Source organism: Microtus pennsylvanicus, chromosome 3 (genome assembly GCF_037038515.1).
Source record: "Microtus pennsylvanicus isolate mMicPen1 chromosome 3, mMicPen1.hap1, whole genome shotgun sequence".
In the NCBI taxonomy this organism is placed as follows: Eukaryota; Metazoa; Chordata; class Mammalia; order Rodentia; family Cricetidae; genus Microtus; species Microtus pennsylvanicus.
In genome coordinates this window covers 18,490,001-18,517,638 of record NC_134581.1, presented here as the reverse complement: position 1 = coordinate 18,517,638, position 27,638 = coordinate 18,490,001, and the positions used below count along the sequence as shown (strand labels likewise).

The following is a 27,638-nucleotide window of genomic DNA, read 5'->3' as shown; positions in this document are numbered from 1 at the left end:
CATGCCTGCCACAGCCTCCAAAGAGCTGACTTCAGTCCTCTCGGCCAGGGCTGCTTTCTGACCTTGGTAAGATCTCAAACAGTTTATAGGCAAGTTCAATGAAACTTCCAGAAATGTATTCATAGTTTCTCCCTCCTTCTCTCACCTGTGCCCTCACACAGCACTGAGGGAAGGCTCTGCAGACATAAGACCTACTGCCATCTGGCAATGTCACACAAGGGGAAGATGAACCAGTGTGCAGCATTGGGGGAGGTGCACATGCTGTTCCAGCTGTGCTTGCACAGGGACATTGATGACTGTGGCCCATTCCACATACCAGTGTGATAGGCAGCCTCTCCTCTTCAACAAAGACCATACATATATATGGCACTAGGGAGATGGCTCAGTCAAAGAAGTGCTTGTTGTGCAAACATGAGGTCCTAGGTTCCAATCCTGACATAAAAAGCTGCTTTTAAATCCAGTGCCAAGTGAGCCGTCAATCTTTCTGGCCATTCAGTCTAGCCACAGCCATGATGACCTCCAGGCTCAGTGGAAGACCTTGCCTCAAAATACAAGGAGATCTCAGCCTAGCTCAAACCTTCAGGTCTTTTCCATGGCTTCCCAGTATCAGGTTGAGTCTTGGTAGAGTAGATCTAATCCCTAAAAGTCTCAGTTGTATGACAGTGGAGGCTACTTCTATTGTGCCTAGGTACTAAGAGCTCTTGACAGTTATAAAAACCTGGCAAGTCTCTAGCATTAAAACCAGAAGTTCAGCCTCAGAATCTGCTAGGTGGCAAATTCCTTTAATGGAACCCTTGGGACTAAATGATTTAGGAACAAATGCTAGCGAGGTGCCAGGCACTAGCTCAAAACCTGCCTCTCCAAAGAGGGACAAAGGAATTCAGAAGCGCAGACTCCAACACCTGCCAAATTCTTCATCTAGACTCCCATCCACTGTCCTAGTCCCAGTCCCAGCCTATGATGGAATAGTTACTCCACCTCCGTGACATTTTGGAAAAGGAAATACAGACGCAGGCAGCAGATGGAGGCCGCCAGGGACAGGACGTGATGCAAGGATCTGACCCACGAGGAGACACCGGGAAAGAATTTGGGAGGAGAGCGCACTGTTCCTTAATCTCGACTGTGCTGTCAACACTGACGGAACTATGAACTTTGAAGTGTAAATGGCAATGGAATTTTATATTTTACATAAGCAGAAGTGCTACTGCCAAAACTCAGAGCTGCATGTTAAAGGGGCCAGAAGGCTCACTGGATAGCAATAACACATCTTCCTTATTAAAATACATGCAAACAGCCATATTTTAAGTCCTAAAAATGTGAGAGTCATAACAAATACATTAATATGAATATATTTTATGTGTCATTTGACTTTTGTTATGATGTGTCATTGGTAACAAACATTCCCAACTTTGGTGTGACATGACTCTCCAGGCAGTTTGTTACAAGGCAAGTTCTGATTCGGGAGCGGCAATTCCAGACGCCTGCATTTGTCATAGCTTTCCGGCCATGCTCATGCTGTTATGAGGTCTGGGACACTAACGAGACCACTGGCTGTGGAAAGCTGAGGCTAAAAGAACAGTCTATTGAGGTGGAATGAGCCCTTCTTGCAGCATGCCTATGTGAGCCAAAGGAGCCATCTGTTGGTGACTGTATGTCGCTCTCCTCAGAGGTGAGTACTGCCTAGCTGCCACTGCACAGGGTCTTCTTCTCCAGACACAGCCTAGACACAGACATGGGCCAAATCTAGCTTATGGTTGTAAAAAGGTTCTTCTCAACACACATTTAGAAACCTTGCCCTAGCACAGAGGTTTTAGGAGGTGAATACACACATACACACATACATACATATTGAGTAGCAGGATCTTTGGATGTACATGGAAATTGCTCAGCAAAAAGAAGTCCATACTGATTTCTTGTCATTCTTCCAACATTCCAATGGCTTTGAGGCCGATTCCCAAAAGAGGACATTCATTTTTGGATTGGCCTCCCATACAGGAGCAAGAAGAGGCTGTGGCAGAAAACGAGGTGCTAGAAGATGAAAAATGGTTTAGGTTACATAGTCACTGCCTTGCTGATAGTTTCCTACCAAACTGGCATTAATGCTTTGTCTAAAGCTATGTGTGTCTTTACAAATAGCTTCTTTGCTGGCAGATGCCCTCAGGTTAAAAACGTCTCTCAGCAGACCAACCCTTGACTACACTTCAGATACCTGGCTTGAGGCTTTCCAATAGGAAGCAAACACACAGGTATGAGGGGCTCATTATAAGCCACCAACAGCTATTAAATGCTTGTAAATTTCCATAAACCACGAGGAGTGAAGGAAGCCTGTGTGAGTTAAGTCCTGAGTGATGTGGAGGCTAATACAGCACATCAATGCCAAGGAACCTAACCCCAGACCCCTGGGTGAATGGCAAAGCCTTGCCCTGGGGTGAGTCTCAAGAAATGGCAAACCCTTCCTCGGGGATCCAAGTGTGAGTGTCTAGAAAACATCCACCATGGCTTTCCCCTCCAGGACATTTATGGCCTGAAGACTGTTCCCTACAGAGACTGCTTCTGCCTAGATCAGCAAAGACTACCCTTGCTGTAGCTGTGCAACAATCTGCCTCTGCTCAAATCTAAGCCATAACACGCTGAGCATCCAAGGCCCTGCAGCGTCTCCATCAGAGGGTCCCGACCACCAGACCCAGCATGTTGTGTCTGTGCAGTCGTCTTTTCTTTATTCCCTTGATGTCCCATTCAGGGCTATCCCTGGACCTGAACTGAACATGACAATAATCTGTGTTCAATGTATTGTCATGTTTTTTTCTTTTCTTTTTCTTTTGGATTTTCGAGACAGGGTTTCTCCATAGCTTTTGGTTCCTGTCCTGGAACTAGCTTTTGTAGACCAGGCTGGCCTCGAACTCACAGAGATCCGCCTGCCTCTGCCTCCTGAGTGCTGGGACTAAAGGCGTGCTGTCATGTTTTTTTCAAAGCACCTTAAACACAGGCCTCTGAGGACATCACACGTACAGGAGAGAAACCTAAGGCGCAAAGACGTTGTGAGACTCTTCCAAGCACGCACGCTGATCATTGGTGCCATAGCTTGACTTCTGCTGCTGTGGCCAAACACTGTGGCCTAAAGCAGCTTAGGACAAGAAAGGGTTTGCTTGACTTAAATGTCTAGGTCACAGTCCATCACTAAGAAAAGTCAGCACAGGAACCCAAGCAGGATTTGAAATAGAAAGCAAGGTCAATGCTCCTTGCTGGTTGGCTTCCACACTCAGCTCCTGCTAAGCTAACTTTCTCATACATCCGAGGAGCACCTGCTCTGGGAATGGTGCTGCCCACAGTCGGCTCTTCTACAACAAGACAGTCAAGCGATCCTCTTCAGGCAAATCTGAATATGAGCCATCCTTCAGTTGAGACTCAAGCTGAAAATGAAGCTAGGACAAGCAGCAAGCAGGATTATGAATCCAATCACTGCGTCCCCTCACCCTCCCTCGACTACTGTGCTCAGGTTGACTTTGTGTTGAACACTGAATATGCTAAGTCACCTAGTTGGCACCTGTGGGCACTCACACACAATTTGCTCATGTTCGTGTGTGTGTGTGTGTGTGTGTGTGTGTGTGTGTGTATGTGTGTGTGTATGTGTGTGTTTCTCCACAGACAGCCTGCTTACTTCTCTTTTTAAATTACACATGTCAATCTCAAGAGCACACCCCTCCAAACCTGTATATTAATCTCCATCTTGAGTTGGCACCCCAAGGGTTCAGCTGTAGAAATAATGTTACCACTTGGCAGACCAGGAAGCCGAATCTTAGAAAATCATGGTCCACACCTATAATTCCATCACTCATTCAGCAGACGGAAGCAGAAGGATAGTGAGTTTCAGGCCAACCTGAGCTATGACGAGAAAACCTGTCTCAAAACAGAACAAAGAAAGAAACTCACTCAGCAAAGGTTGGGAAACCACCTATTTTAGTAAAGCCAAGGACTTGACCAAAACTGGCTCCCTGGCAGCCTCTCCTCCCTTCTCTTGACCTCTCTGAATCCCACTCCTCTGGGAGCAGCTGACCAACACAAAACAAACTCCATGGTTTGGGTTTGCGCATGCCCACGTGTGTGTGTGTGTGTGCGCGTGTGTGTGTGTGTGTACATTTTTGTTTTGTTTTGGTAATTCTGTATGTTATTTTTTGCTTGCTTTCTTTGGCCTTATTTTATTTTTTTTTTGAGAGAGAGAACATATGAAGCTGTGTAGGTAGGTGGATTGGGAGGCTCTGGAAGGAATTGGGGAAGAGGAAAGAATGCAATCAAAATATATTGTATGCAATTAGATATGAGTATCAATCCATGATCGAATCTAGACAAAAGTGTCAGCACAATGCACCCAAGGCCAGTGTATAAAACTGTTTAGCTGAGTGGCTAAATGGTTAATGATTTTACATCAATGTTTGGAGTTGATTTGTTGTGTTGAGTGATGGATATTTTCAACATGTAAATGAAGCCTTTTATGCTTTTTATTTTAAAACCAATAAATGATAATCAGTAGTAACGTATCATATATATATATATATATATATATATACATAATGCAAAATTTTAAAAAAACTAACAAGAGAACAACCTACCAATGTAATGAAATAACTAGAATGAACTTTGGTCAGTTCAATTTGGCAAAGTCTCTTTGATTTGAATTATTTCAAGTATTCTTTAATATGCTAGGTAACGGGACATTCTGTGCAATGCAAAAAGTAATGAAGTCTTAAATGACAAAAACCCTCATGGCCATGAGTGAAAAACGTCAGCCACTGTCTTTCTCTTTAAAGATCATCAATTGAGAGATTAGTAAATCTTTCTCTTCTTTCTCATCAGGAGAGATGGAGGTAGGAAGAAATGGGGAAAGGAGCCCCAAGTCCCCCACTTCTAGTTCCTGGGACTCAGTTGTTGTCATGGTAACTGAGTTACCCTGTGTGTACCCTGTTGTAGGCAGAACTCACAAACACAGCTTTCTATTTGGAAATCATTCAGCGAGTTTTCTTTCAAGCAGTGATTGGGATGACACAATCTATTACAAGAACAATTCCTAAGCAATCTGACTGGGAAACAATTCTCCCTCACCTTCCTTAACTATTGCTCATCTAGGCGATAGATTTCAGAGGGAAATTCAGTTGTAATACTGGTAGTATGGGCCAGGAAAACACACAGTTCACAGGCCAATTCCACCCCCTCTTGCGTTCATACAGCCTGTGAATTAGGAATTGTCGTATTTTCAGCAGTTGGGGAAAAAATTGAACTGTGGCCATAGCTCACTAGCAGAGAGCTCTTGCCTTAACATGCTCAGGCCTTGGATTCAATCATCAGCACTACAAAAAGAAAAAAAACAATAAAGAAAAGAAAAATCTTTGTGAGGTCTGAAAATTATACAAAATTAACATTTGCTCTTAAAAATAATGTGGCCAAGAAAGATGGCCATGTACAATTATTGCCATATTGCCTGTGGTTGCTTTTGTGTTGTAGGACAAAAGTTGAGAAATTGTAACAGAAACTGCAGACTTGTGAAGCCTAAAAACATTTACTATGTATTCCATTGTGGGAGTAATTGTAACAGAAACTGCAGGCTTATGAAGCCTAAAAACAATTACTATGTATTCCATTGTGGAGAAGGGATGCTGGACTCTGACCTACAGACATGGACCAAATGGGAGGGGTTAGAGTAGGAAGTTAAGCACCTCCTGTCACAAGACCTGTCACAGGAGCTTAGGATGGAGATCCGGGCATCTTCTGGCCAGTGTTCCTGATCCCATCTACCACTGCACATACTTTTGTGGAGGAGGCCAATTGAAATGCATTTGTTTGAATGTTGTGCTCCCTCAAAACACACAGTGAAAATCAACCCCAGTACCACTATATGAAGAACTGGGCCTATCTGGGATCTGATGAGGTTACAGTATTTCAACAGTCATGAAGAGGTTTATCGAGCTGATAAAAAGGCTGGAGGGAAGCGGCTAGGCCCCTTGTTTACCGTTCTGTCCCTTCTGCCCTATGAGTATATAGCATGAAGTGCCATCTGGGAAACAAAAACTGAGCCCTCACCAGGCAGTGAACAGGCTGGTGCCTCAATCTCGGACTTCCGCACTCACAAGAGAGTTCTATGTTTACAAAGAACCAAGTTTGAACTATTTTTCTACAGAAACACAAGAGGACAGACAGAATTTGTTTCCAGATGTCACAGCTATCTAAACATGCTGTGCAGCTTTGGGACAGGCTAACAGGTGGAGGCTAGACTGTGAAGTGCTATCCTGACGAAGGGCCAGAGAAGAGAGCTGTAGAGAACCTCAGGCTGCTCAGAGATGGTCTCAGCTCATGAACCGAGAACTGAGTGCGAGGTGGATAGCAAGGACTGCTCTGACGCCAATCCAGAAGGAAGCCGCCATTAGAAACGAGAGGCAAAGTTGCCCTCATTATAAAGAGGCAAAACCCTTGGCTGAACTGCAGCCATGTTCAAGTTCGTTAGAAGTAAGAACTTTTGCTGCTGCCGAAACATCATATTTAGAAGAAGAAATCTTTAGGCAAAGTATGACGGTGGAGGCATAATTTTTGTGACTACTTGTAGGAAAGTGTGAGAAGAGAAAAGTGAGTTAAAAATGGCATTTCTCAGCCGGGCAGTGGTGGCGCACACCTTTAATCCCAGCATTCGGGAGGCAGAGCCTGGTGGATCTCAGTGAGTTTGAGGCCAGCGTGGTCTACAAAGGGAGTTCCAGGACAGCCTCCAAAGCTACAGAGAAACCCAGCCACCCCCCCCCAAAAAAAAAAACAAAAAAAGAAAAAAAGGTATTTCTCATATAAAATAATAATAATAAAGTATGTTTGGGAGAGAATACAAATAGTATATCCAAATAAATATTTGGTAAGATTTGTTTGAATAGAACAATGGAAGAATTATCCCAAAGGCATTGCAGAGATCTTCCGAGGTCCATCCCCACCACAGGGTATCAGGGACTTGGGACAGCAGTTTCATAGGGGAAGCCCAGACCTCACAGGACTCCAGATCTGCTGCCATCACTGACTCAAGTTTCGGCTTCATGTATTTGCCACAATGTTGCATGGCTCAAGTGGGCCAGATGTAGCCTAGGCCACTGCTGGGGTAGGAACACACTCTACGTCTGGCAGGGTCTCTGCAGCTAACTCTTCAGATTCACAGAGTGTGAGATCTATCGGGAGGAGACACAGTTACCTTCACCTAGATTCAAAGTATGTACTGGAGAACCTTCAAGCCCAGGCAGAGAATTGTTTCAGGGGTAGGGCTGCTACCCCCAAGGCAGTATCTGGTGAAACTGTGGGACTAAGGCCACGCTAGTGCTACCAGCACGTGACACCAGCCTGGGAAAGGCTGTAACATGGGCCTTTCCATCTGGCTCTGTCTAGAGGATGGGACTCAGAGTCATAGATTATTCTTAAGCCTCAAGATTACTTTTACAAAGCTGAGAAAATAGTTCAGTCAGTCAGCAGATTACCTTGAAAGTATGAGGACCTAAAAATTCAACCCCCAGCACACACATTAAAACACCCAGGTGTGATAGTAGCTGTTTGTAATCCTAGTATTGGGGAGGTGGAGACAGGGGGATCCCTGGGACTGGATGTTCAAGTAGCTTAGCCCACAGAGTGATTCCCTGGCTGAGGAGATACCTACCTCAAAAAATATGGCAGATGATGCCTCGGGAGGACACACACACACATACACACACACACTTTACTTTTTTGGATTTGGGACTTGCTTGGATCCAGTTGCCCTGTCCTCTGCAGCATTCTCCCCTTTTGAGATGGGCAGGTCTCTCGCAGGCCGACTGCACCACCGTTCTGGAAGCCCCTGACTCCTTACTTCCACAGGGCCACAGGCTGGAAGGGAAAGAGCCATGGGGCTTCTGGTGTTGAACGAGATTAAGGCCTTTACAAAAGGTGGACTTCAGCCAATCACCATGAGAGGATGGAGTGGCAAAGTACCCTATTGGAAGCAGAGATGTCCAATCATCACCAGACAAGGGGTCTGCTGGGACCTTGATATTTGTCCTCCCAGTCTGCACAGCTGATGAGAAACACCTGCACTGTTTAGAACAACCCAGTGTCGGGCGTTTTGTTATAACGCACAAAGGAACTAAGGCAGCATCGCACCACCGGATCACACATTGGCTGCTGTGTCCCTGGGGACAGCCAGCACACTACTTACTCCTTCATGTGTTTCATCTTGGTCCTGGCCATGGTGCTGTTGAAAACTGATGGTCCGGGGGACATGTCTGCAGCCGCCCTGGTAACGGTCCTTGTGTCTGAAATACCAATGCACACCCTCATTGCCTTCATCATCTCTCCCACAAACCCAAGGTGACATCCAAGGGCAACCAGAGAAGAGAAGCTAATCAACCTTTGCCCCAGGTAATGCTCCATTAATTAAAGAATAATTCAATTACCACATGCACATTAATGAGATTTATTCCAAATAATAAGAGTTTTTATAGTTTTGAGATGCGCCAAGGTTTTAACCACCAACCCTCTTTCAGAAAACTGTTTAAACGCAGCATCGTTATTTAAAAGGTGGGTCTTTATGTTAGAAAACTCAGGAACTGTATCTGTAGAGCCAAAATTCTGGGGGGCTTTGGGTCAGTCTCTCTTTACAGGAGTGCTATGCATTTAACTAACAGGAATGTCTGCTAATAAGCACGCCTTTCCCCGTATCTCCCCGTCACACTTGGTCACTAGCTCTTTGCTGCAGGGAAAAGCAGAATGCGGACAGGGGCCGCCTGCAGTGCCGAGTCCAGCAGACCGGAGGAGCTCAGAGCTGGCGCAAAGGTGAAAAACAACAGGGCAGAGATCAGGGTGGGTGTTTCAAACCGGCACAGGACTGCAATGCTATGATTGGTTATTTCATTCCACGTTTTCCTTGACCCTTTCACTCTGCCAAACACCAAGAGTGAAATTTGGGAAAACCGAGATTTCAGAGTGGTTACCTGGCCTACCTGGTCTTTGCTCTGGCTGTCCTGTCATAATTCTCTTTCCTCAGGGCTCAACGGCCAGACCCTCCTGAGTATTTTTGAACCTGGTGTCTCCAGGTTCCTCCAAGGCCTCTGCCTTGGCCTCTCCAAGTAATTGTACTATTGGTGTTTTCAAAGGTCTCATTACTCTCCCAACACTACAACAGCAGGAAGACATGTTTTTCACCAATCTTGTACCCATACAAGTGAGCCTGCTGGCCTGTCTATAAACATTTGGCTGCCTGGTTGTAGGTTTCTGCATCTTTATGGTCATTGTTAAGGAAGTGAGATCTCTCATGGGTGAGAGCTGTGATAAACTCTGCTAGGAAACTTCTTCCTAAGAGACCCCTTGGGCCCTTGCAAAACACTCTAGAGCTGAAACACCCTGGAGCAGCATAACTTCCCATTCAAAAGCTGAACCTGCACTAGGGAGATGGTTCACCGTGTAAGAGCATCAGCTGCTCTTACAGAGGAGTAAGCTCAGTTCCTAGAACCCACATGGAGGCTCCCAACCACCCACCTGTGACCCCAGATCCAGGGAATCAAACACTCTCTCCTGGCATCTCTGGGCATGAAGGCATGAAGGTAGGATGCACGCATCCATGCTGGCAGAACACCCACACACAACAAATTACAAGTTAAGGTGCTGGAGCTCACTCAAGGGTGAGGGCTCTGTGCTTCCACAGAGTGGGCTCCCCAGTCAGCCCTGTGCTTTGCCTCCTCAGGGCTTGGGGAGAAATCCTGTTCCCTTAGGAGCATTGCTAAGACGCCTCTCACCCATTGGTAAAACTCTGAGCATCATGCCCATTCACCAGCTACATCCACGGAAAGACCCAGGCTCCTTCCCAGCGAACCTTACAGAAATATGGCTGATTTGAGCGCAGCTCAAGGAAGCGAGGACCAATTGCTGTTTTACATAGTAGCAAAGCTATTTTCATTCATATTTTAAAGTGTAAAAATAAACTAAATGTAGAACCTAGTTTCTTTCCACATATATTCTCCTTTTGGGTGGACCCCGAGGGCACAGGCTCTGCTCTGAACTTCTTGCTCTTATAGATTTTGTAGGGATGACATTTATCCTGCATAACTTGATGAGGCTCTGCTCTTTCCTTGGGGTCGATCCCTGGGCACAGAATTATTGGCTCTCCAGGCATGAACTTTGAAGAGGACACATTCCAATTAATGAAACAGCCTGTCTGTCCTTCCCAGTTCCTGACCACGTGCCTTCACGGTACAGTCACACGTGATGACAACTCACGGTTGCCCCCTCTATTCCTGCCAGGACAGACACTGTGCCCAGGCAAAGCTGGGGGCGGGAAAGAGGAAGGCTTAGGGGTTCAGTTTATAAAAGCGTAGGTCTTGTTTGAACCTGAAAAGTTACTAAACATATCACAAGCATGTTCCATGTGAACTCAAAATCAGTTCTGCCAAGAGTGAGCGGTAAGCTCCATCCCCCTCATCAGGAAAGGGCTGGCAAGTCCCGAAGGCTTATATAGCTGAAGGTCAAAGCAATTTCCAGGAGCGCTATGGGCTATTTCAAGCTGGCCACTCTTGGCATTGCTGGGGAGGCTGCTAGCTCTCAAGTCCAGAGGTAGAAAAGAGGGCAAAGTGAGTTCAAGCCGCAGGGCTGGCCAAGCATGGCACTCAGTAAACAAGTCCTTCTCCTTGCTTCTTACTGGGCAGTCTTTTCCTCCTTTCCACTCTGCAGTCTCACAGGGACAGTGGTGGTTTTATGTCAAAGAAGAAAGATGACACATTTAAGAGTCATGGCAGAAATAATCGAGACATCCTCTGACTAGTCACTGAATCCAAATGCTAATTTGGTGTGACTTGCCCAGAGCTCCTGTTTAAAATACACATTTGTAAGGAACGGGTCTGGACGGAGCTGGGGATTCCATATTCCTACTAAGTGTCCATGTGGTGCTGAGGCTACTGGTCATGAGGTGCATTTTGAGCAGCAAGGCTCGTAGCGCAAGCTACATGATGCAGGGACCAGTGCAACCTGGCAACACAGGACTCACTCAGGAAGCAAGCTAGCGCTGTCTGGGCTTCTGCAGCCCTCTCTGGACTCATCATGGTGCTTTACTTATTAATTTTTCCATTAAAATTTTCTTTTACTCTTTTTAGCTAAATATTTAATGTCCCCCTTTCCCTCAGGAATTAGTGACATTCAGGGATGTCTGGGAGTCGCTCTGGTCCTTGACTCTACCCCACCCACACCCAAGCCCTCTGAAGACGGTAACAGTGATGAAGGGGACCAGGTAGTGGCAGAGCTATCCTCTCAGGGAGGTGAGCTGAGGAGAGGCAGCATGTAAGCAAGACTTTCTAAGACTCTGGCATAGTTTATCAGATGTAGCTCACAAAACACACATCCAAAGACAAAACGTCATTAAACCCGGAATGTGTGGCTCCCACCTAAACCTATAGGGCCACACACTGGGGCCCTAATCCTGGAGTTCCTCCTTAAAGGTTTTTTTTTTTTAAAAAAAAAAAAGGAAGAATCTTTATTGTCTCTGTTGGTTTTAAATTAATTTTCTCTTACTAGACTTCAAGAGAAGTTCCATGCATATAGAAAATAGTACGTGTGAGACACACACGTGTCAGGAGCAGCTGCACTATCGATAGTCTCTTAGGGCAGCTGGAAGCTCTCCCTCCTCCCAAGGGTCTTGCATCACAGAGCAGAAATGACATCCTTACTTGCTTTAGACTAACCTTTGTTTTGGCTTCACCTCCATCATTTCCTAAGGTGCAATGTTTGTATATTGATGTGGGATCCTCCTCTGTATGCTGTGAATACCATATAAAGAAACTGCATGCTGTGAATACCAATAAAGAAACTGTCTTAGGTCTGCACAGGGCAGAATGGAGGTGGGGGGATGTAAACTGAATGCTGGGAGAAAGAAGGCAAAGTTTAGAGAAGTCATGTAGCCCCACCAGAGACAGATGCCAGAACTTTACTTGGTAAGCACAGCCTTGTGGTGATACACGGATTAATGGAGTTGGGCTAATTTAAGATATGAGTTAGCCAAACATACACTTAAGCTATTGGCCAAACAATATTGCAAATAATATGGTTTCTGTGTAATTATTTTGGTGCTGAGTAGCCGGGAACTAACTAGCAGCCTCCTACAACAGTATATAATATATGTAACACGGTAAGGCACGGGAGATGCAGAGAAGTATGGGGGTCATGGAAAAAAAAGCTCCCCTATAAGGATCACAGTTGCTATTCCAGCTCTACTCTCACCAGCTACACCGCCCTCGGGCCAGCTCCCGAATTTTACATTTAAGTGGCTTCATTAGCTGAGAGCCTCCCCTCACTTTTGTGAACGTGTGCAGGACTTGTGTGCAGGTCACAGATGCATTACAGAAGAGCCTCTCTCTGCACAAGCTAATGAGCAGCAGCAGGAGCCCATGCACAGAGACAACTGGCTAGGAGTCACAAGCGCCCCAAGTATTACATGATTGTAGGCAAAGGCATCGTGACGTCTCTTTGCTCTCCTGCGAAATACAGAATGATGAAGATTCCAACACCTGCACACCCCGTGGAGATGTTTTGAAAATGAGGTGAAAACACAAGGCCAGGGAGAGGCACTGAGCAAGCAGAAGCAGTGCGTGCAGAGCTCAGCTCGTGACAGTGTGATCAGGATTCCTCCCGCTCCTGTGGCCTCTTCTGGGCAGAGATACCTTCCCTGTGGAGGCGATGGCTTGATGTTGCTGAATTTTACCAGGAGAGATGTATTCCCCTCACTTCTTCCTCCAGAGTGACCTTGATCATAAAACTCAAGCCTGCACCTTCGCTGCCCCCCCCCCCCCAAACATCCTGCACGTGGGCCGGAAAGAGCTGATACAGGCACTGCAGGGGTAGATATTTTGGCTGCAATCTCACTGACGCACCCAGGACATTGCTTACTCAGGAATCCTTGCAGACACAGCCTTGGGTGTGCCTGTCTCTTAGAACATTTCTACCTAACCCCCCTCAAGTTCCCAAGGTATATTCAGATACTAGCAGTTGCTTGACAGAAATCAGCTTTTTGTCTAAAATGTTAGAGCAAGTACTCATGGCCCCCATTTCTTCTCCTTTTTTGGAACGGTAAATGATAGAACAGGGGTCTGTTTTTCTGAAAAGGGACAGGTAATCACCACTTTAGGATGTGCGGCCATACAATCGCTGTCGTATTCATTCATCTGCACTGTCCTAGCATAAATTCAGACGCAGGTACAAGTTCAAGAATAAACATTGCTATGTTCTAGCAAACTTTCACTCACAAGAACAGGCAGTGAGCTAGGTTTGGCCTTCTGGCCACAGTTTGCTGACCTCCGAACTCAGTGATGGCAAATCATCATAGTGTTGGCTGTAGAACTCCTCCAGGCAAACACTTCATTTAACCAATGGTTGAGACTGAGGTAAGGAGAACACATGAGACTTGCCCAACACTGCAGAGTCAGAAAGGTAAGAGTCTGGGCTAGAACCATAGTTATCCAATTCCCCCAAAGAGTATTTGTTCTAATTCCCTCTTTATAGATTCTGATGTAGTGATTTAATCAAATTCAGATCATCCGACAAAAATCCTACTTCAAAGGCTGAAATACGGGCAAAACATCTGCCACCTCACCCTTGGCCTCCCTGGTGGCAAGCCAGGAGCTCTTACCAGAAGGCCCCTGTGTCAGTGGGGAACCAGTGAAACTATTCCACTCTGCTGAGAGGATTAGCTGACTCCAGCTTTGGGAAGATTTTTTTTGAGCTTTTCCTATAATGATAGTGAATTTAGAATAGCGATAAAACTGCCAAAAATTGGCAAAGCAGGCTGCTGCCTATCTTTGCTGTCACCCCAATACCCCAAAGAGGGAAAGCACTGCTCAGAACTACCCTCGAGGAAGAATGGATGTGCTGCCTTGGTTGTAGACAACCCCCAATCGTGGTAGAAAGAATACTCTTTGGGAAAATTGGATAACTGTGGTTCTAGCCCAGACTCTTCCCTTTCTGACTCTGCAGTGTTGGGCAAGTCTCATGTGTTCTCTTTACCTCAGCTTTCTAGAACAGCATAAAGCTGCCTCTTTCAAGCTGTGCTTTTCCAGGTGACTGACGGTGGCAGAAACAGAAAGCTGGCCCTGAGGTCTTTTAGGACAAGTGAGGGCTCTGAGCTCCCCATGGGTCTGGATGGGGTCTGTCAAAGTTGCAGTTCTGCTTAGCTTCCCATCTGCCTCGTCCTGTGTCCCTTCCTCTTGTGACTCCAAGGATCAAAGACACTCCCATAGAAATGTCCTACCCAATCCACTTTGTGTCAGAGGTTGCGTCCTGCAGAAGCTAGCTCCCTAAACATGGCAACTGGGTTAAAGGAAGTAGGGGGTAGGGAATGCAGACAGGTGTCTGGAGATTAAAAGCAACAGTAAGGAGGATGGCGTCATTTCTGCCACCCGTATCCGTTCCAGCTCTTTCAGACAATTACGTGTTGACACAGAAGAGAAGCCACCAAATAAGGAGGTCGAAGGCAGCCCTGGTACAGCAACTGTGTCAAAGTCCAGCACATTAGGAGTCTTGGAGAGAAAAGCCAACAGGAGGAAAGGGAATTAAAATGATCTAGGTGACAACAATCTCCAGTGCCTTTTACTAACTAGGAGGGATCTGAGACGCAGCAGATGAGTGTGTGGGTGGGGTCCGAGGACTGGGGTTGGAGTCCTGACTCTGTGACTCAGTTTCCTCATCTGTGCAAATAAAGCTACCTGTTAGGATTGTGATAAAATTTATACAAGTCTCTCCTTGTGTGTACATTTGTGTACATTATTGTTGGTAAAGGCCAAAGAAAAATTTACACCACTTCCCTCATCCCTAGGGCACCTGCCACTGGGCACCTTCTCAAAAACAAATAGCACCCCAGTGTCTATACCAACATCAAGTTGTTGGGGGGGAAGTAGGTCAGCCTGAAAAGTAAACTTGTCTGCCATCTCAAAGGGGCAATGGTAAATACCAGAAGACAGAAAATGCATAAACTGTCTAGTTTTTACGTGGATGTTTCCCACCTTAAGCTTTCAACTGAATCTTATAGAGGATTGAAAAGAAAAACAGCACTAGTTAAGGCTTTGGGAATTTTCTTCCCTCTTGAATCTACTAGACGTGACTTCTAAGACTAGCTTGTATGATAAAAAGAGAAGAGAAAATTCCTGGCTTTGGATTAATGCCTTGTAATCAAATGTGGGTACCAGACAGGGAGAGACGAGGAAGTCAGACTGTAACTTCTCCATCGCACAACAGCCAGTGTGTGAGAGTTCAGGATTCTATTCTGCCAGTGTGGACACACTTAGCTTTGAAGACTAATCCTGCTATTCTGGAGCCTTGGGTTGGTTAGCTGGAAGACTGAAACAAAAATCATGCCATTATCTCCCTCTATTTCAGTTGAAAAAAAATCAGTCAAGTCAAACATGTCCACTGAAAAACACAGAGAAGGCAAGAAATCCAGAGAGAAAGCACTTGGCTGTTTCTAGGGTGTGCATGCGAGGGTGTGATTACGTCAAATATTGTTTTGCATGCGTCCTTACTTTTATGACACCTTTCTTTCTGTGAGTATGCAGCTACATCATGCTGCACAGAACTTTGGTTGGAGGTGTATTAGCCACGGTTGCTAAGCATTTCTTGTGACCCTAGTTATCTGCTGGTATATGTAAATCTGTGTACTTGTGCATGTTTATTTTCACACATGACTCTGAGATAAATTTAAGTTTTTAAATAAAGGCTATCTAGGTCAAAATATTTAATTCTTTTAAGTTATTATAATGTATACATGGAAAGAAAAATATTTTTCTAAGTTGTGGATATCAAAATTTGAATATAAGGCACTTCTATTAAGATTTAGCTCACCAAAAATGTATCCAATATAAGTGCTTTTGAAGGCCTTAGCTAGCAAAGCCAGCATATCTGTCCCTGGTTTTGAATCCTGTTGGTTCCTGAGGTGTGGTCCCAGGCATCAGCAAGACTAGTTAATAATATAGCCCCCTGGGCTGCTGCTGTGTCAGAGTCTCTCGGGGGAGGGGTGAAATAGCCATCTAACGGGTCTGATGCTCTCAGCAGCATGAGAAACACACTGGCGCATCCCATTGGCCTCTTGCTGTGTGCTCAGTGTATCTTGTCGGGATGCCAACATATCTATCCACCTGGGAGCTCCTTGACAGCATGAGCACCAGGGCCATCCGACACTCCCATCTGTACTCTCTGATGGCTTTGTATCAACAAGTGGTCCACACGCCTTTCAGAACGAAGCAGCTTTCAGTTGAGCATAGCTTTGTGCATGTTTCTAAGTTTCCACATGAAGAGTGTAACACTGTGATGGTCATCTCAACAGTCATTGGACCGAACGGAGGGAAGCTGTGGGGTAAGCACACTGCTAGGTGTGTCTGGTGTGGCATTTCCAGAAAGGACAGACAAGGGAGAGAACGAGGGCATCCAGGGTGAGCAGCACCTTCCATCAGGCTGGGAACCCGGGCGGAATGAATGGAAACGTCTATCAGCCAGCACAGCCACACTCCACTCTTCCTGAACAAGAGTGTCTACTGCTGCTGCTCTCCAAGTGCAGACTGCAGCTTCTCCAGCCTTTTCATGCAGGTTCCCAGCAACAGCTCCCCAGGGTGCTTGCAGGGTGCGGTGTCACCACCCCACATCCCCTATTCCGAGACTTCTGGTTTCTTCGACTGCAAAACTATTGCGTTCTTGGTAGACAGCCACTGTTCAGTTCACCTATCCAGCCTCTAATCATGTAAATCAATCCGATAAGCCCACGCATATATGCATGCATGTATACATGTATGTATGTAAATGTAAGGATGTGTGTACATATGAATGTGCATGTATACATATATATGTATGTGTGTGAATGTAAGGATATGTGTACATATCTATGTATGTGTGTCTGTTTTCTATTTTTTTCATGCTTCTAGAAGACCCTAATGCATAGTACTTCTAAATAACTGGATACATTTGTTTTACTGGCTGAACCACAAGTGATCTCAAGAAAAAGCAATCAGTATGGTGACTCATTAGTACTAGAAAGAAGAGCTTATTATTCTCCCTTGAGAGACCCTATCCTCCACAGCTCAAATGGCCAGGTTAACCTGCTGACTCACAAGGAGAACTGTGAGTCAGTAATTGCCACGGTCGGATGACCCAGATACTGGATCACCTCTGGGCTGAGAGGATGCCAGGCAATCTGCATTCCTACCTGCTCTCCTAAGCTGGATGCTGTGGAAATCCAGTCTCAGCCTAGCACTGAGCAGGACAGGCCCTGGGCACAGGGCTTTGGTCCTGTTGGCAGGCACTCCATGCTGGGCATGCCCCTGCCCCTGCTGGGGTCCCCTAGGTGAGTGAGAACACAGCACACTTCACTGAGTGTTCATCTGCTATTACTGTGTGAAGCACCTGCTCCTTCTGCAGTTGGCAGCACGGAAGGCAAACTATTGACCACCTAGCACCACAGTCCTCGGTTTCTGCAGAAGTCAGAAGAGGACAGGCTGTCATAAACACTGCAAGGCGTCTCTGAGTCCGCCTACCTACATTCTAGAACTTTTAAGTTCTTTGTTGACTACAACAAAAGTCTTTGCTATAGCAAATATTTCACAGTTTTGGCTTCATGTTATTCCCTAACTGTGATCTAGGGAAGGAAGACATTATTTCTTCAGGAATAAATGAAGCTGATTCAGCAAGATGGCTCAAAGGATGAAGGTGCTTACTGTCACATAAGCCTGGAGACCTGAGTTTGATCCTCAGAACCCACTTAAAGATAAAGGGAAAAGAACTGTCCACAGAATTACCGTTGGGCCTCCACATGTGCTCTGTGGCAGGCTCCCACCCACATGACAACAATAGACACATTTTAAAGACTAAACATTATCTACCTAAATGTCCCATCATAATCACAGGTTTAGTGATCCTGGCAAGAGAACGAAAAGGAGTGTGTTCCGATCTCGGCAAAGGCTGCCTGTGTCCTTTCCCTGAGCAGTCTAGATAGGGGCCACGCTTCCTCCACTGCTCTGTGGCATTGCAGTGAATTGTGAGGAAGTTCACAAGCATTCGCAGCACACACATTTCAACTGGGGGAAGTTTTTTTTTTAAGGTAACTGCACTTGAGAAAATGGCCAGCGACTATGCTTGGGCCGTGACTCGTTTTTCTGCCTTCTCTTCCTCTTCCTCTGTCTTAATCCCATTCAGAATCACCCAATCTCCAGGTCACAGATAAGAATTGCTTTCCTTTCCTCACTGAAAATTCATCCTCCATGTCTAAAGAAACACTGGCATTCCTTGTTTAAAAAAAAAAAAGACCGACTGGGTGCTCTCTGGTTCTCTGGCCACTTACTGGTGTCCCGTGTAAGAAGAGGACCTACTGGGTACTCTCTTGTATTGTTGTATGGTTTGCATTGTTCCAAATTGCCCCACGTCTAGTGATTATATAATCCTTGGACCTGCTAGACCTCCCCGATGTTTGGTTCTGAGAATTAAGCAGAGATGCAATGCAGGTTCCAAGGAAGACTTGTGTACCTTACATGAGGAGATGTCAGAAAAATGAGCCTGTGACTACACAGCAGACCCATGTTTGAGGTTCTCAATGTGATTCTCGTACATGCTCCACTGTGGGAATTACCAATCTTATCAGCCCATGATGCTATAATGGAGAGTAACCGATTGAACTTAGAGTCAGAAGGGGCACCTTCTCATTCAGGACCTCTGAAACCTACACAAACGTTGGCTCCCTTACCAAGCCAGTCACTGGTGATACAGAAAGGGAAATCTGCTAACTCTGCTCTGAGCCACAGAGAAGGTGGGCTCTGGAGCATAACTGAAGTAGCACCTTCCAGACTTTTAGGGCTGTGCAGTGACAAGTTGCCTAGTAACCCTCAGAGAATATCTTTGTTGTTCTTTCTGTAGATGACCAAGAGATGCTCCTAGGGGTTTGGAAAAGATGCTGAATGTTCTAACATGCTCTATGGACACCTGGGCACTTCCAAAATGTGTGGGCTGATGGTGTACATGAGCAGAAACATGTGAATTCACAGAAGTTTCATGGGTTTTTTTGTTGTTTGTTTTCTGTTTTTGTGACAAGGCTCATATTCTCGCACATCTAAATTTAAATTATCTGTTGGATTCCAGTGACACTCTGATATGTATTAATGGCCACAGTGACTATTATTATAGACAATGAGCTGCAGTAGGCAGAGCAGTCTTGGGTTCTCATCTTCTACAAGACTAAAGAAGAGATTGCTTTGTTTCTTTAATGTCAGAGAAGCACCCAAAGTCCCGAAAGTAGTCAGTTTCATATATATAACAAGGATGGTTCTGTGAGTTCCCTCTGTGGACTGGTTATTTCAGAAGCATAAGCTCCCATCATCTCAGTGCTTATAGCTACATCTCAAAGCCCCCTCCCTTCTGAGTAATAGCCACTGTTCAACAGAGTAAGGTGGGGGTAGAGAGATTGTTCAGTGCATAAGAGTGCTTATTGTGTAAGCATGAAGACCTGGTTTCAGATCCTACACCCATATGAACACACGCCTATAACTCCACAGCTATAGGGTAAGAGACAGGAGAATTGTTAGGGGCTTGCTGGTTGCCAGCCCAGACTGAGATTTAGTGAGAGACCCTGGCTCAAAGGAATAAGGCAGAGAGGGGTAGCGCAAGGCACCTGACATCCTCCTCTGACTTCACATACGTGTATTCATATACCACATACACATACACGCTGATGGATTATCTCCACTATCAGCTTGACACACCCGGGAAAAAAGGAAACTCAACAGAGAAAATGCCTATGTCAGATTGGCTTGTAGGCATGTCTGTGTGGCACTTTCTCGGAATGTCCAGCTCACTCCAGGCAGTGCCACCTGGGGCAGGTTGCCATGGGGGAAAGATTGGAAGACCAGAGGACTAGAAAGTTTAGAATGTCCATAAAAATGACAGGGAAGTACTTCTATGATATACCCATACAATAATCTGCCTAAACAAGACCTGAGCAATGACAATATCAATAGACATGGTAACATGGACAGGGCTTGTTTCACTGTACCCCCAATTGGTTATCAAATACCAAGTAGTCTGACTTAAAACCATATACATATAAGCAACACTAATCATACTCAGTAGATTGTATTTACATATAACTGACAAAGAAAAAGAGGCCATGAATTTGAGGGAGAGCAGGGGTGGGTAAATAGGTACTGGAGGGAAGGGAAATGGGAAAATTATGTAATTCTGTTTTACTTTTCTCCATGGCTCCTGCCTGTTCTTGCTTGAGTTCCTGCCTGGCTTCCCTCAATATTTGACTGTGGCCATGACACATAATCCAAATAAACCCTTTCCTCCCCAGGTCGTTTTAGTCAGTGTTTTACACAACGGCAGAGACACACCATAAGCAAACACAAGGAGGCTGCCAGGGATGCGAGGCATTTTAGGCAGCAAGCATCAGCAGTTTGTTTGTGGTCCACTCCGAAATGCTTCACGACCTCTCTCGGCAGACGCTAGAGCACTCTAATGCACGAGCATCCAGCTTTGATGAACTTGTTCAGTCTTGCAATTAGAGAACTTGGAAGTGGGCTATTAGAACTTCATAGATTATGTGACTTTTCTTTGACAATCTAACGTAAGCCAAAGGTTTAGGTGAAAGTCTAAGTTTGAGGTTTGCTTGGTCTACATAGCAAGTTCCAGGACAACCAGGGCTACAAAGAGAGACCCTGTCTCAAACAAACAAACAAACAAACATCTAAGTTTGCTATTGTCTTCATAATCAAGGTGTCCAAATGTCTAAATCCAGGCTTAAGAGTAGGTTCATTAATTTTCTGAGAAATCACCATATTGATTTTCAAAGCAGCTGTACCAGCTTACACTCCCACCAGCAATGCAGAAGTGTTCCCTTTACCCCACAACCTCTCCAGCATAAGCTGTCATCAGTGTTTTTGATCATGGCCATTCTTGCAGGTGTAAGATGAAATCTCAGAGTTGTTTTGATTTGCATTTCTCTGACAGCTAAAGATGTTGAGCATTTCATTAAGTGTCTTTCAGCCATTTTAGATAATCCAGACCCAGAAATATAATATGTACTCACTCATAAGTGACTTTTAAACATAAGAAAAACCAGCCTACAGTTCATAACCCCAGAGAACCAAGGCAACCAAGATGACCCTAAGAGAGACATGCATGGATCTACTTAGGAAAGAAAAAAAGACAAAATCTCCTGAGTAAATTGGGAGTGTGGGGGTCATGGAAGAGTATGGAAGGGGAGAGGGGAGGAAGGAAGGGAAGCAGAGAAAAACAAACAAAAGAGAGAGTAGGTTCACTAGAGGAAAAAACAGAGTTGGTCTCTACTTTCCATTGCTGGGATGATTATGGTGATGATTTTAATTGTACATATTTATGTAAATTACTATAGTTGTTATGGGGAATATTATGGAAGTACCTCAAAAAACTATTTATGATCCAGCTATTTCACTTCTGGGTGTATAGCCAAAGAAAATACAATCTGTGTATCAAAGGGATACCCGCATGCTCATGTTTATTCCCATATTCATTTTAAAAGTGACATGAGGCTGGAGAGATGGCCTTACAGTTTAGAGCACTGGCTACTCTGGCAGAGGACCAGGGTTTGATTCCTGGCACCCACATGGCTGCTCACACCATCCTTAAATCTAGTTCTGAGAGATCTGGCACCCTTTCTGGCCTCGGTGGGTACTAGGCACACACACAGAATACAGACATATATGCAGACCAAACATTCATATACATAAAATAATTTACAAAGTTAAAAGTCAACTTGTGTACATTCATGTACACAGTGCTTTTTAAAGTCAAAATTAACAATTTGAAGAAAGAAAAGTTTTCTAACTGACCTGTGGGCTCCAGTCCCCCAAATCAACTACATTTGACATCTTTGGTTTGTATTATTTGCTCTTTTTTCTAGTTCACATGCTTACAGACCATATTTTAGTTTTCTTTTTTACCCTATCTATGAGCCTTCTACTCTCCACTGGGGAATCTGAATTTTCCTTTTCCTTCCTGTCTTTGTCCATTTTTCTCTCCCTGTTCCTTTCTTTCCCTCCTCCCTTCTCTTTTCTCTACCTTGCCAATAAAGTTAGACCACAATTTTTGAAATTCAAATCTTTACATCTTTATGATCAAATCAATGCCACACCTGCAATGTGTGGAGGTTACATATCCTTTCTAAGTTCCTGTTTTTGCTTTTCCTGTAGTTAGTAATTGCTGTGGTGCTTTTACATTGATTTGTTTCCTGGTTGCTTCTCTCTAATCCATCCCTAAACTTTCTAAGGGGGCTCTAATCCATCTCCAAACTCCCGCAATAGCCAGATCCGTGATTTTTCATCAGTTCCACATCTCGGAGAAAATGTGCAGTCAGCCCTGAAGTCCTCTGGCCCCGCCCAGTCTGAATGGATTGCTTTCCAGGCCTGCTGCTCAGCTGCCACCCAGAGACCTTGCTTTACTATCACTGCCTGAAGCCTTATATTCTTTTGTGTTGACCCCCCATTACCCGTAGCCCCTGTCTTATTCTCTCTTCATCAACTGCTATATTTTCATATAGCGTGATTTCTAGAAACTTTCTAAGAAAAGTCATGAGACATAGATATTCTGAGACATACTTTTGAAGTTGTATGTTTGAAAGTGGCTCAAGTCCTCTGTCATACTTGATGGTGGTGGTTTGAATAGCTTTTTTTTTAAGATCTATACTTGACTAGTGGTTAGTTCAGATTTTATTATCTTCTAGCCTCCGGTATTATTGAAAAAAGTAAGAAACCATTATTTTTCCTGATACTTTATACCTGATCTGCCTTATTCTCTCTATCAATTTCTTCTTTTCTGCTCTCCCTGAAATTTCTTTAATTAGATTCTAAATCAGTTCGATTGATTTCTTCTTATTGCTTATTTTATTCTGGAAATTATTCTTAATTCTAGTGACTTTTCCTTCCTGCTTTTGAATTATAATTTTAATAGCTTTTTATTATTGCATAGATATTCCTTTTGTTTTTGTGAGTCTCTTACAGCTTTTAGGAATCTAGTGATAGGAGAATTTTCCTTCCATCCTTTGTTTCCTGAGGCTTTTGTGTGTTTTTGTTTTGACTTTTCTCCTGTTTGTTAGATATGAGGAACATTACATATGTGTGACATGAGGAACATACATATTCCGCCTGGCCATTCAAGTCTAAGTGTTAAACTCACAGGCCATGTTAAGCTTTTCCTGTAAATTTGGTACGATCAGCTGACAGGTCTGCTCTTGGCCATGGAGTTGGGAAGACATCCACGTCATAAGAACCTTAGTCCAGTAAGAGCTGAGTATAGTGCTGTCCTCTGAATGGATCCGTGCGGCTCTGCTGGTGTTTGGAAGGGGCTAGCATGAAGCGGCGTTTCGGGTTTTTACTACCAACACCGAGTTCCCTTCTGTTTTCATCACATCTGTGATGTGGGTAAATGAGGCACGTCTTCCGTGTCCCTCGATCCAGAGCGTCTGTCACTTAGTGCCCCCATAAAATCTAGTCCTTGGTGTCCTCCTTTCCTGGCAGGGTGAGTGGGGAGGAAAGGACCTGGAGTCCATTGTTCTTTGTTCACACTGTCAGACAACCCTTCCCCCACCCACTCCTGCTCTCAGAGTAACTGATGCTTAATTCCCAGTCTTCCTAGTCTGCAGACCACACTAAAGGTGTATCCCCCGCCCCTCTCTCCCACACATATTGGGAGCTTAGCTTTCGGAGTTCCTTGCTTTCTAAATTAGCCACCATTCATCCATTTGCTTTTTAGCTTTTCAAATTCACTACTATATTTCTTCTACTCTTTTTTTTTCCTGTAGGTTTGTCAGCTTTATCTCTTGACTGTCACTTTAATAGGGCTCCAGGCAGAGACCAATATGTGTTATTCTTACACACTTCCCATGCTCATTTCTATAAAAATTATACTCTCTAGAAATGAAATTAGATGCTACTTTTTTGGGGGGAGCTGTCATTTTCAAGACACAATTTTAGGTAGAAACACCAGTTTGTAACATAGGTAAGAGTAAAAGCATTTTGGTTAGAGCTGGTAAGCTATCAAGGCTTGCATCTGATTGCTCCTAAAATAATTGAAAATGCTGGCTAGGGGCTGCTTCTTCACCAGGCACAGTATGAGTTTTTAGAAAAACACAGGACAAATGCAGTTGCTGACCCACACTGTTCACCCCTTTGCAAAACCTGCTGGAGAGGTCTGCATTGACGATTTGACATCTAATTGAGATACAGAGGGAAAATGACTTGGCCAAGGGACGCCTTCCCAGTCTGCTAGACCATGCCCAGGATGAGGTGCCCTTAACAAGTGTGTGCAGGAAATCAGATCACAGGGTGACAGCCAGGAGGGAAAGTCAAAGAGCTGCTGGAGCTATGGGTTGTGATGGAGATGTGGAAAAACAGCTCCTAACAGACAGTGGTGACTGTTTCCCCTACAGGAAAATGCCATCCACCACTGGTCTCTATAGTCTTGCCATCTCCTTTGAAGGGATTGCTTTTGTTTTTATAATTAACTTTCCTACAACATTCATTCAAATGTGAAAGAAAAAAAACAGTCATTTTCATCTAGGATCTTGAAGAACTCTGTGAAAAATCTATTGTCGAAAGCTGAAAGTTATCACAGCTGGGCTTTTTGGATTAAAAAAAAAAACAGAAAAAGAAGAAGCAAAAAAAAAAAAATAGGGTTTTATCATTGAAGCACAGCAATCCCATTATAGAGACTGACAACACTAAAGACATTTCAGCTTTGTTTCTCAGACCAAATCTCTTTCAATAACTGACTGACCTTCAGAGCAACAGGCCTTTCAACTTCACTGAGCGTAATCTGCTTTGGCAGGACCAGCTGGACAGGGCGATTCCTTTTCCAGGGACTCTAAACCTATTATGCACTGCCAGTCTACCATTTTGATCATAAAGGACTACCAAGTGTCATTCACTTCATCCTTGGAGACTGAAAGTCACTTGTATTAATAATAAAGGTTTCTTCCTAGAGTGTCCTGGCTGTTACGCCAGACCCTTCAAGGTCTGTCGCCCTCAGCCTCCTCCTCTGTAGAATGCAGAATGGGATCAGAATATCTGTGAGGTTCCCACAAAGCTTTTGACTTCTTGGCTATGCAGTAGAAGTAGAAAGACCACTACAGCTTGGAATCTGAAGCAGATTACTTACCTAGAGAGGTGCAACCCAGGACATTTTCCAAACACCCAACCAGGGCTTCAATATCACTGTCCTGTCAATGCAAGAAGAATGATTAATGTCAGAGGCATATTTATGCTACGTTCAGGCACATCACATATATAGAATCATTTGCAAAATTATTGTACAAGGCGGCTTTATTTTTTAAAGAAAGCTATCAGTCCCTCTCTCTCTCTCTCTCTCTCTCTCTCTCTCTCTCTCTCTCTCTCTCTCTCTCTCACGCCTCTGTACCTGTGTAAATGTATGTATACCAATCTGTAGATGCCCTGCTTGTTCTCTCTGATGGGAAGGATGGAAACCAGCACTGTCAACAGGGGGCCTTAGTGTGTTTGGTGTGGTTTTGGGGGTGCAAGGCAAGTGCTCTACACAGAGCTCATCCCCAAACCTTACAAGTGGTCTCACCCCAAATCCAAGTACATGAGAGCTCTGATTTCATCTTTTGCTCTGTGCTTTCCAAATTCTCCATAATAATAAAATATGATTTTAGTCTTCAAATATTCTAAATGTTATAAAAATAAAAACCAAGACTTTATTAATCAACAGTGAAGCAGGAATCTAGGGAAGATTTTTTTTTCTACATCTTTGGAACTCCGTGACCTTCAAGGAGTCATAAATCAAATAATTATCCTCCTCATTTACCTCAGTCCTCAAGGAAAGCCAGTTATCTCCCATGAGGGTTGGGGAGATTTTGAAACTGTACTAGATAACAGATATTGTCTTTGGTGCAAAATAATCTGTTCTCCAGCCAGCAGGCTTCAAATAATACACAACAGCATCCTAACAAGCTTGGAAAATGGGACCTCTTAATGATTTTCAGGTTCATGGCCACACTGAGGGTGGCTGATCATTTATGGATCACCTGCTTCATTTCAAGTCAAGCAAACACTTCACATTGCAGAAACTGCCTCTGGGCCTAGGAGAAGCCACAAAAGGGTGGCTACTCTACCACACCCCATAGGCCTGCTGGATTTCCTCTTCTAACATTTCCTCAAGTGTGGGCAGCCATTTGTTATGTATGTTGCAAAACTTAGCACTATCTCATGCTCAGAACATATAGAAAAGGCAATAATGAGGAGGGCTTGCCTGGTTAGTGCTGGCCAGTGAGGTCAAATACCAAACAAAGATCTTTGGTGACTAGTCCAGGAATAGGGAGGGGGATAGGTACCAGGCACTGAAATCAAAGAAGGCCAACAGACTCTTCCTTCTGTACCATCGGGGGACAACCCTGAGTCATAGACTCTGCAGAGTGGCATCCTCCACTAGAGGGGGCATCATCTGCATATCCTGCTGACACCAACCAAGGAAACCCAATAAAGTCACTGGTTTGGTGGAAGTGAATTTTGATTTGTCATTGTGACCTTAGAAGGAGGGCGCTGACATTTGCCTAGTCTCTCTCAAGGAGAAAAATCTTGCAATAGACGCCAAGTGTACTTCTTTTTCCCTAATATAATACTTTTATTAATTATTTGGGAATTTCCTATAATGCACCCTGATCACATTTGCTTCCCATTCTTCCCAGGTCTACCCTCCCATTCTTGTGACTTCCCCCCACACCCAAAAGAAAACTGTATCAATTACAATTTGTGTTTCCCAAACACTCAGTGGAACACAGTCAAGCTCCCTGTGTCTAGCACCTTAAAGAAAACGGAATCTCTCCCATCCCCTCCCCAAATCTGCCAGAAGCCACCAACTGTGAAGAGTTACACTTCAGCATCTTTATCTCAATTTTTAAGGACTCTCTCCAGAAAAAAAAAAGAAGCAGTCCTTTCAGGTGTAGCTTGTGTAGTTAACTCAAACTTCCTCTGTTCTCAAAAAAAACAGACAATTCACAAAATCAGCACCTGCATTTTTGTAATAAATGAAAATTAGGGAACAGCAAAGAGCTCACCCCTACAATTCAAGAAATTATCACTTATTTGAACATAAGTGGTTCTGGAAGAAGCACAAGAAGGGAATGCCAAGGCTTCCCGTGGGTGTCTCCTGTGGGCACACAGGCAGAGACGGGGCCACAGAGAACTCTGTCAGGCTTCTGCAGTGTGGAGACTGGCTATTGATGAAGATTTTACATTCCTTCTGTTTCTCAATTTATTGTTGGTAGATTTAAGTAGCCTGAGAGAACAAATGCGTCTCAGTAGGTGACAAATTACATGGCCACTAGCCTTTAGTCGTGGAGGCCAAGTGCCTGGAAGACAGATTTTCTAACGCTCTGGAAGTGGCAAAAGTGACTCCTTTTTAAGGGAATTTGTATGCTCTTCAAGTCTACATTTCAGGAGCCGCTGCCCTCTCCATAAACAGGAAGTGCCTTCGCAGCATGAAGGACACCCCCTACCAAAAGGTTCAATGCTGAAAAACTGCCCACACATTCAAATTCAAAATCAAGTGCACAGATTTTCTATATCTGCTATTCAGATATGCCACAGAAGGTTTGA

General features: G+C 44.4%; 1 protein-coding gene across 1 annotated transcript in view; it reads right to left on the bottom strand.

Annotated features, from left to right (window-relative positions):
• The window catches only part of Nek11 (NIMA related kinase 11), a 219,299-nt gene that overhangs the window by 31,627 nt on the left and 160,034 nt on the right, over positions 1–27,638 (bottom strand). Inside the window, 1 exon segment of the mRNA XM_075967715.1 lies at positions 25,183–25,243. Coding sequence (XP_075823830.1) covers positions 25,183–25,243 — 61 coding nt within the window.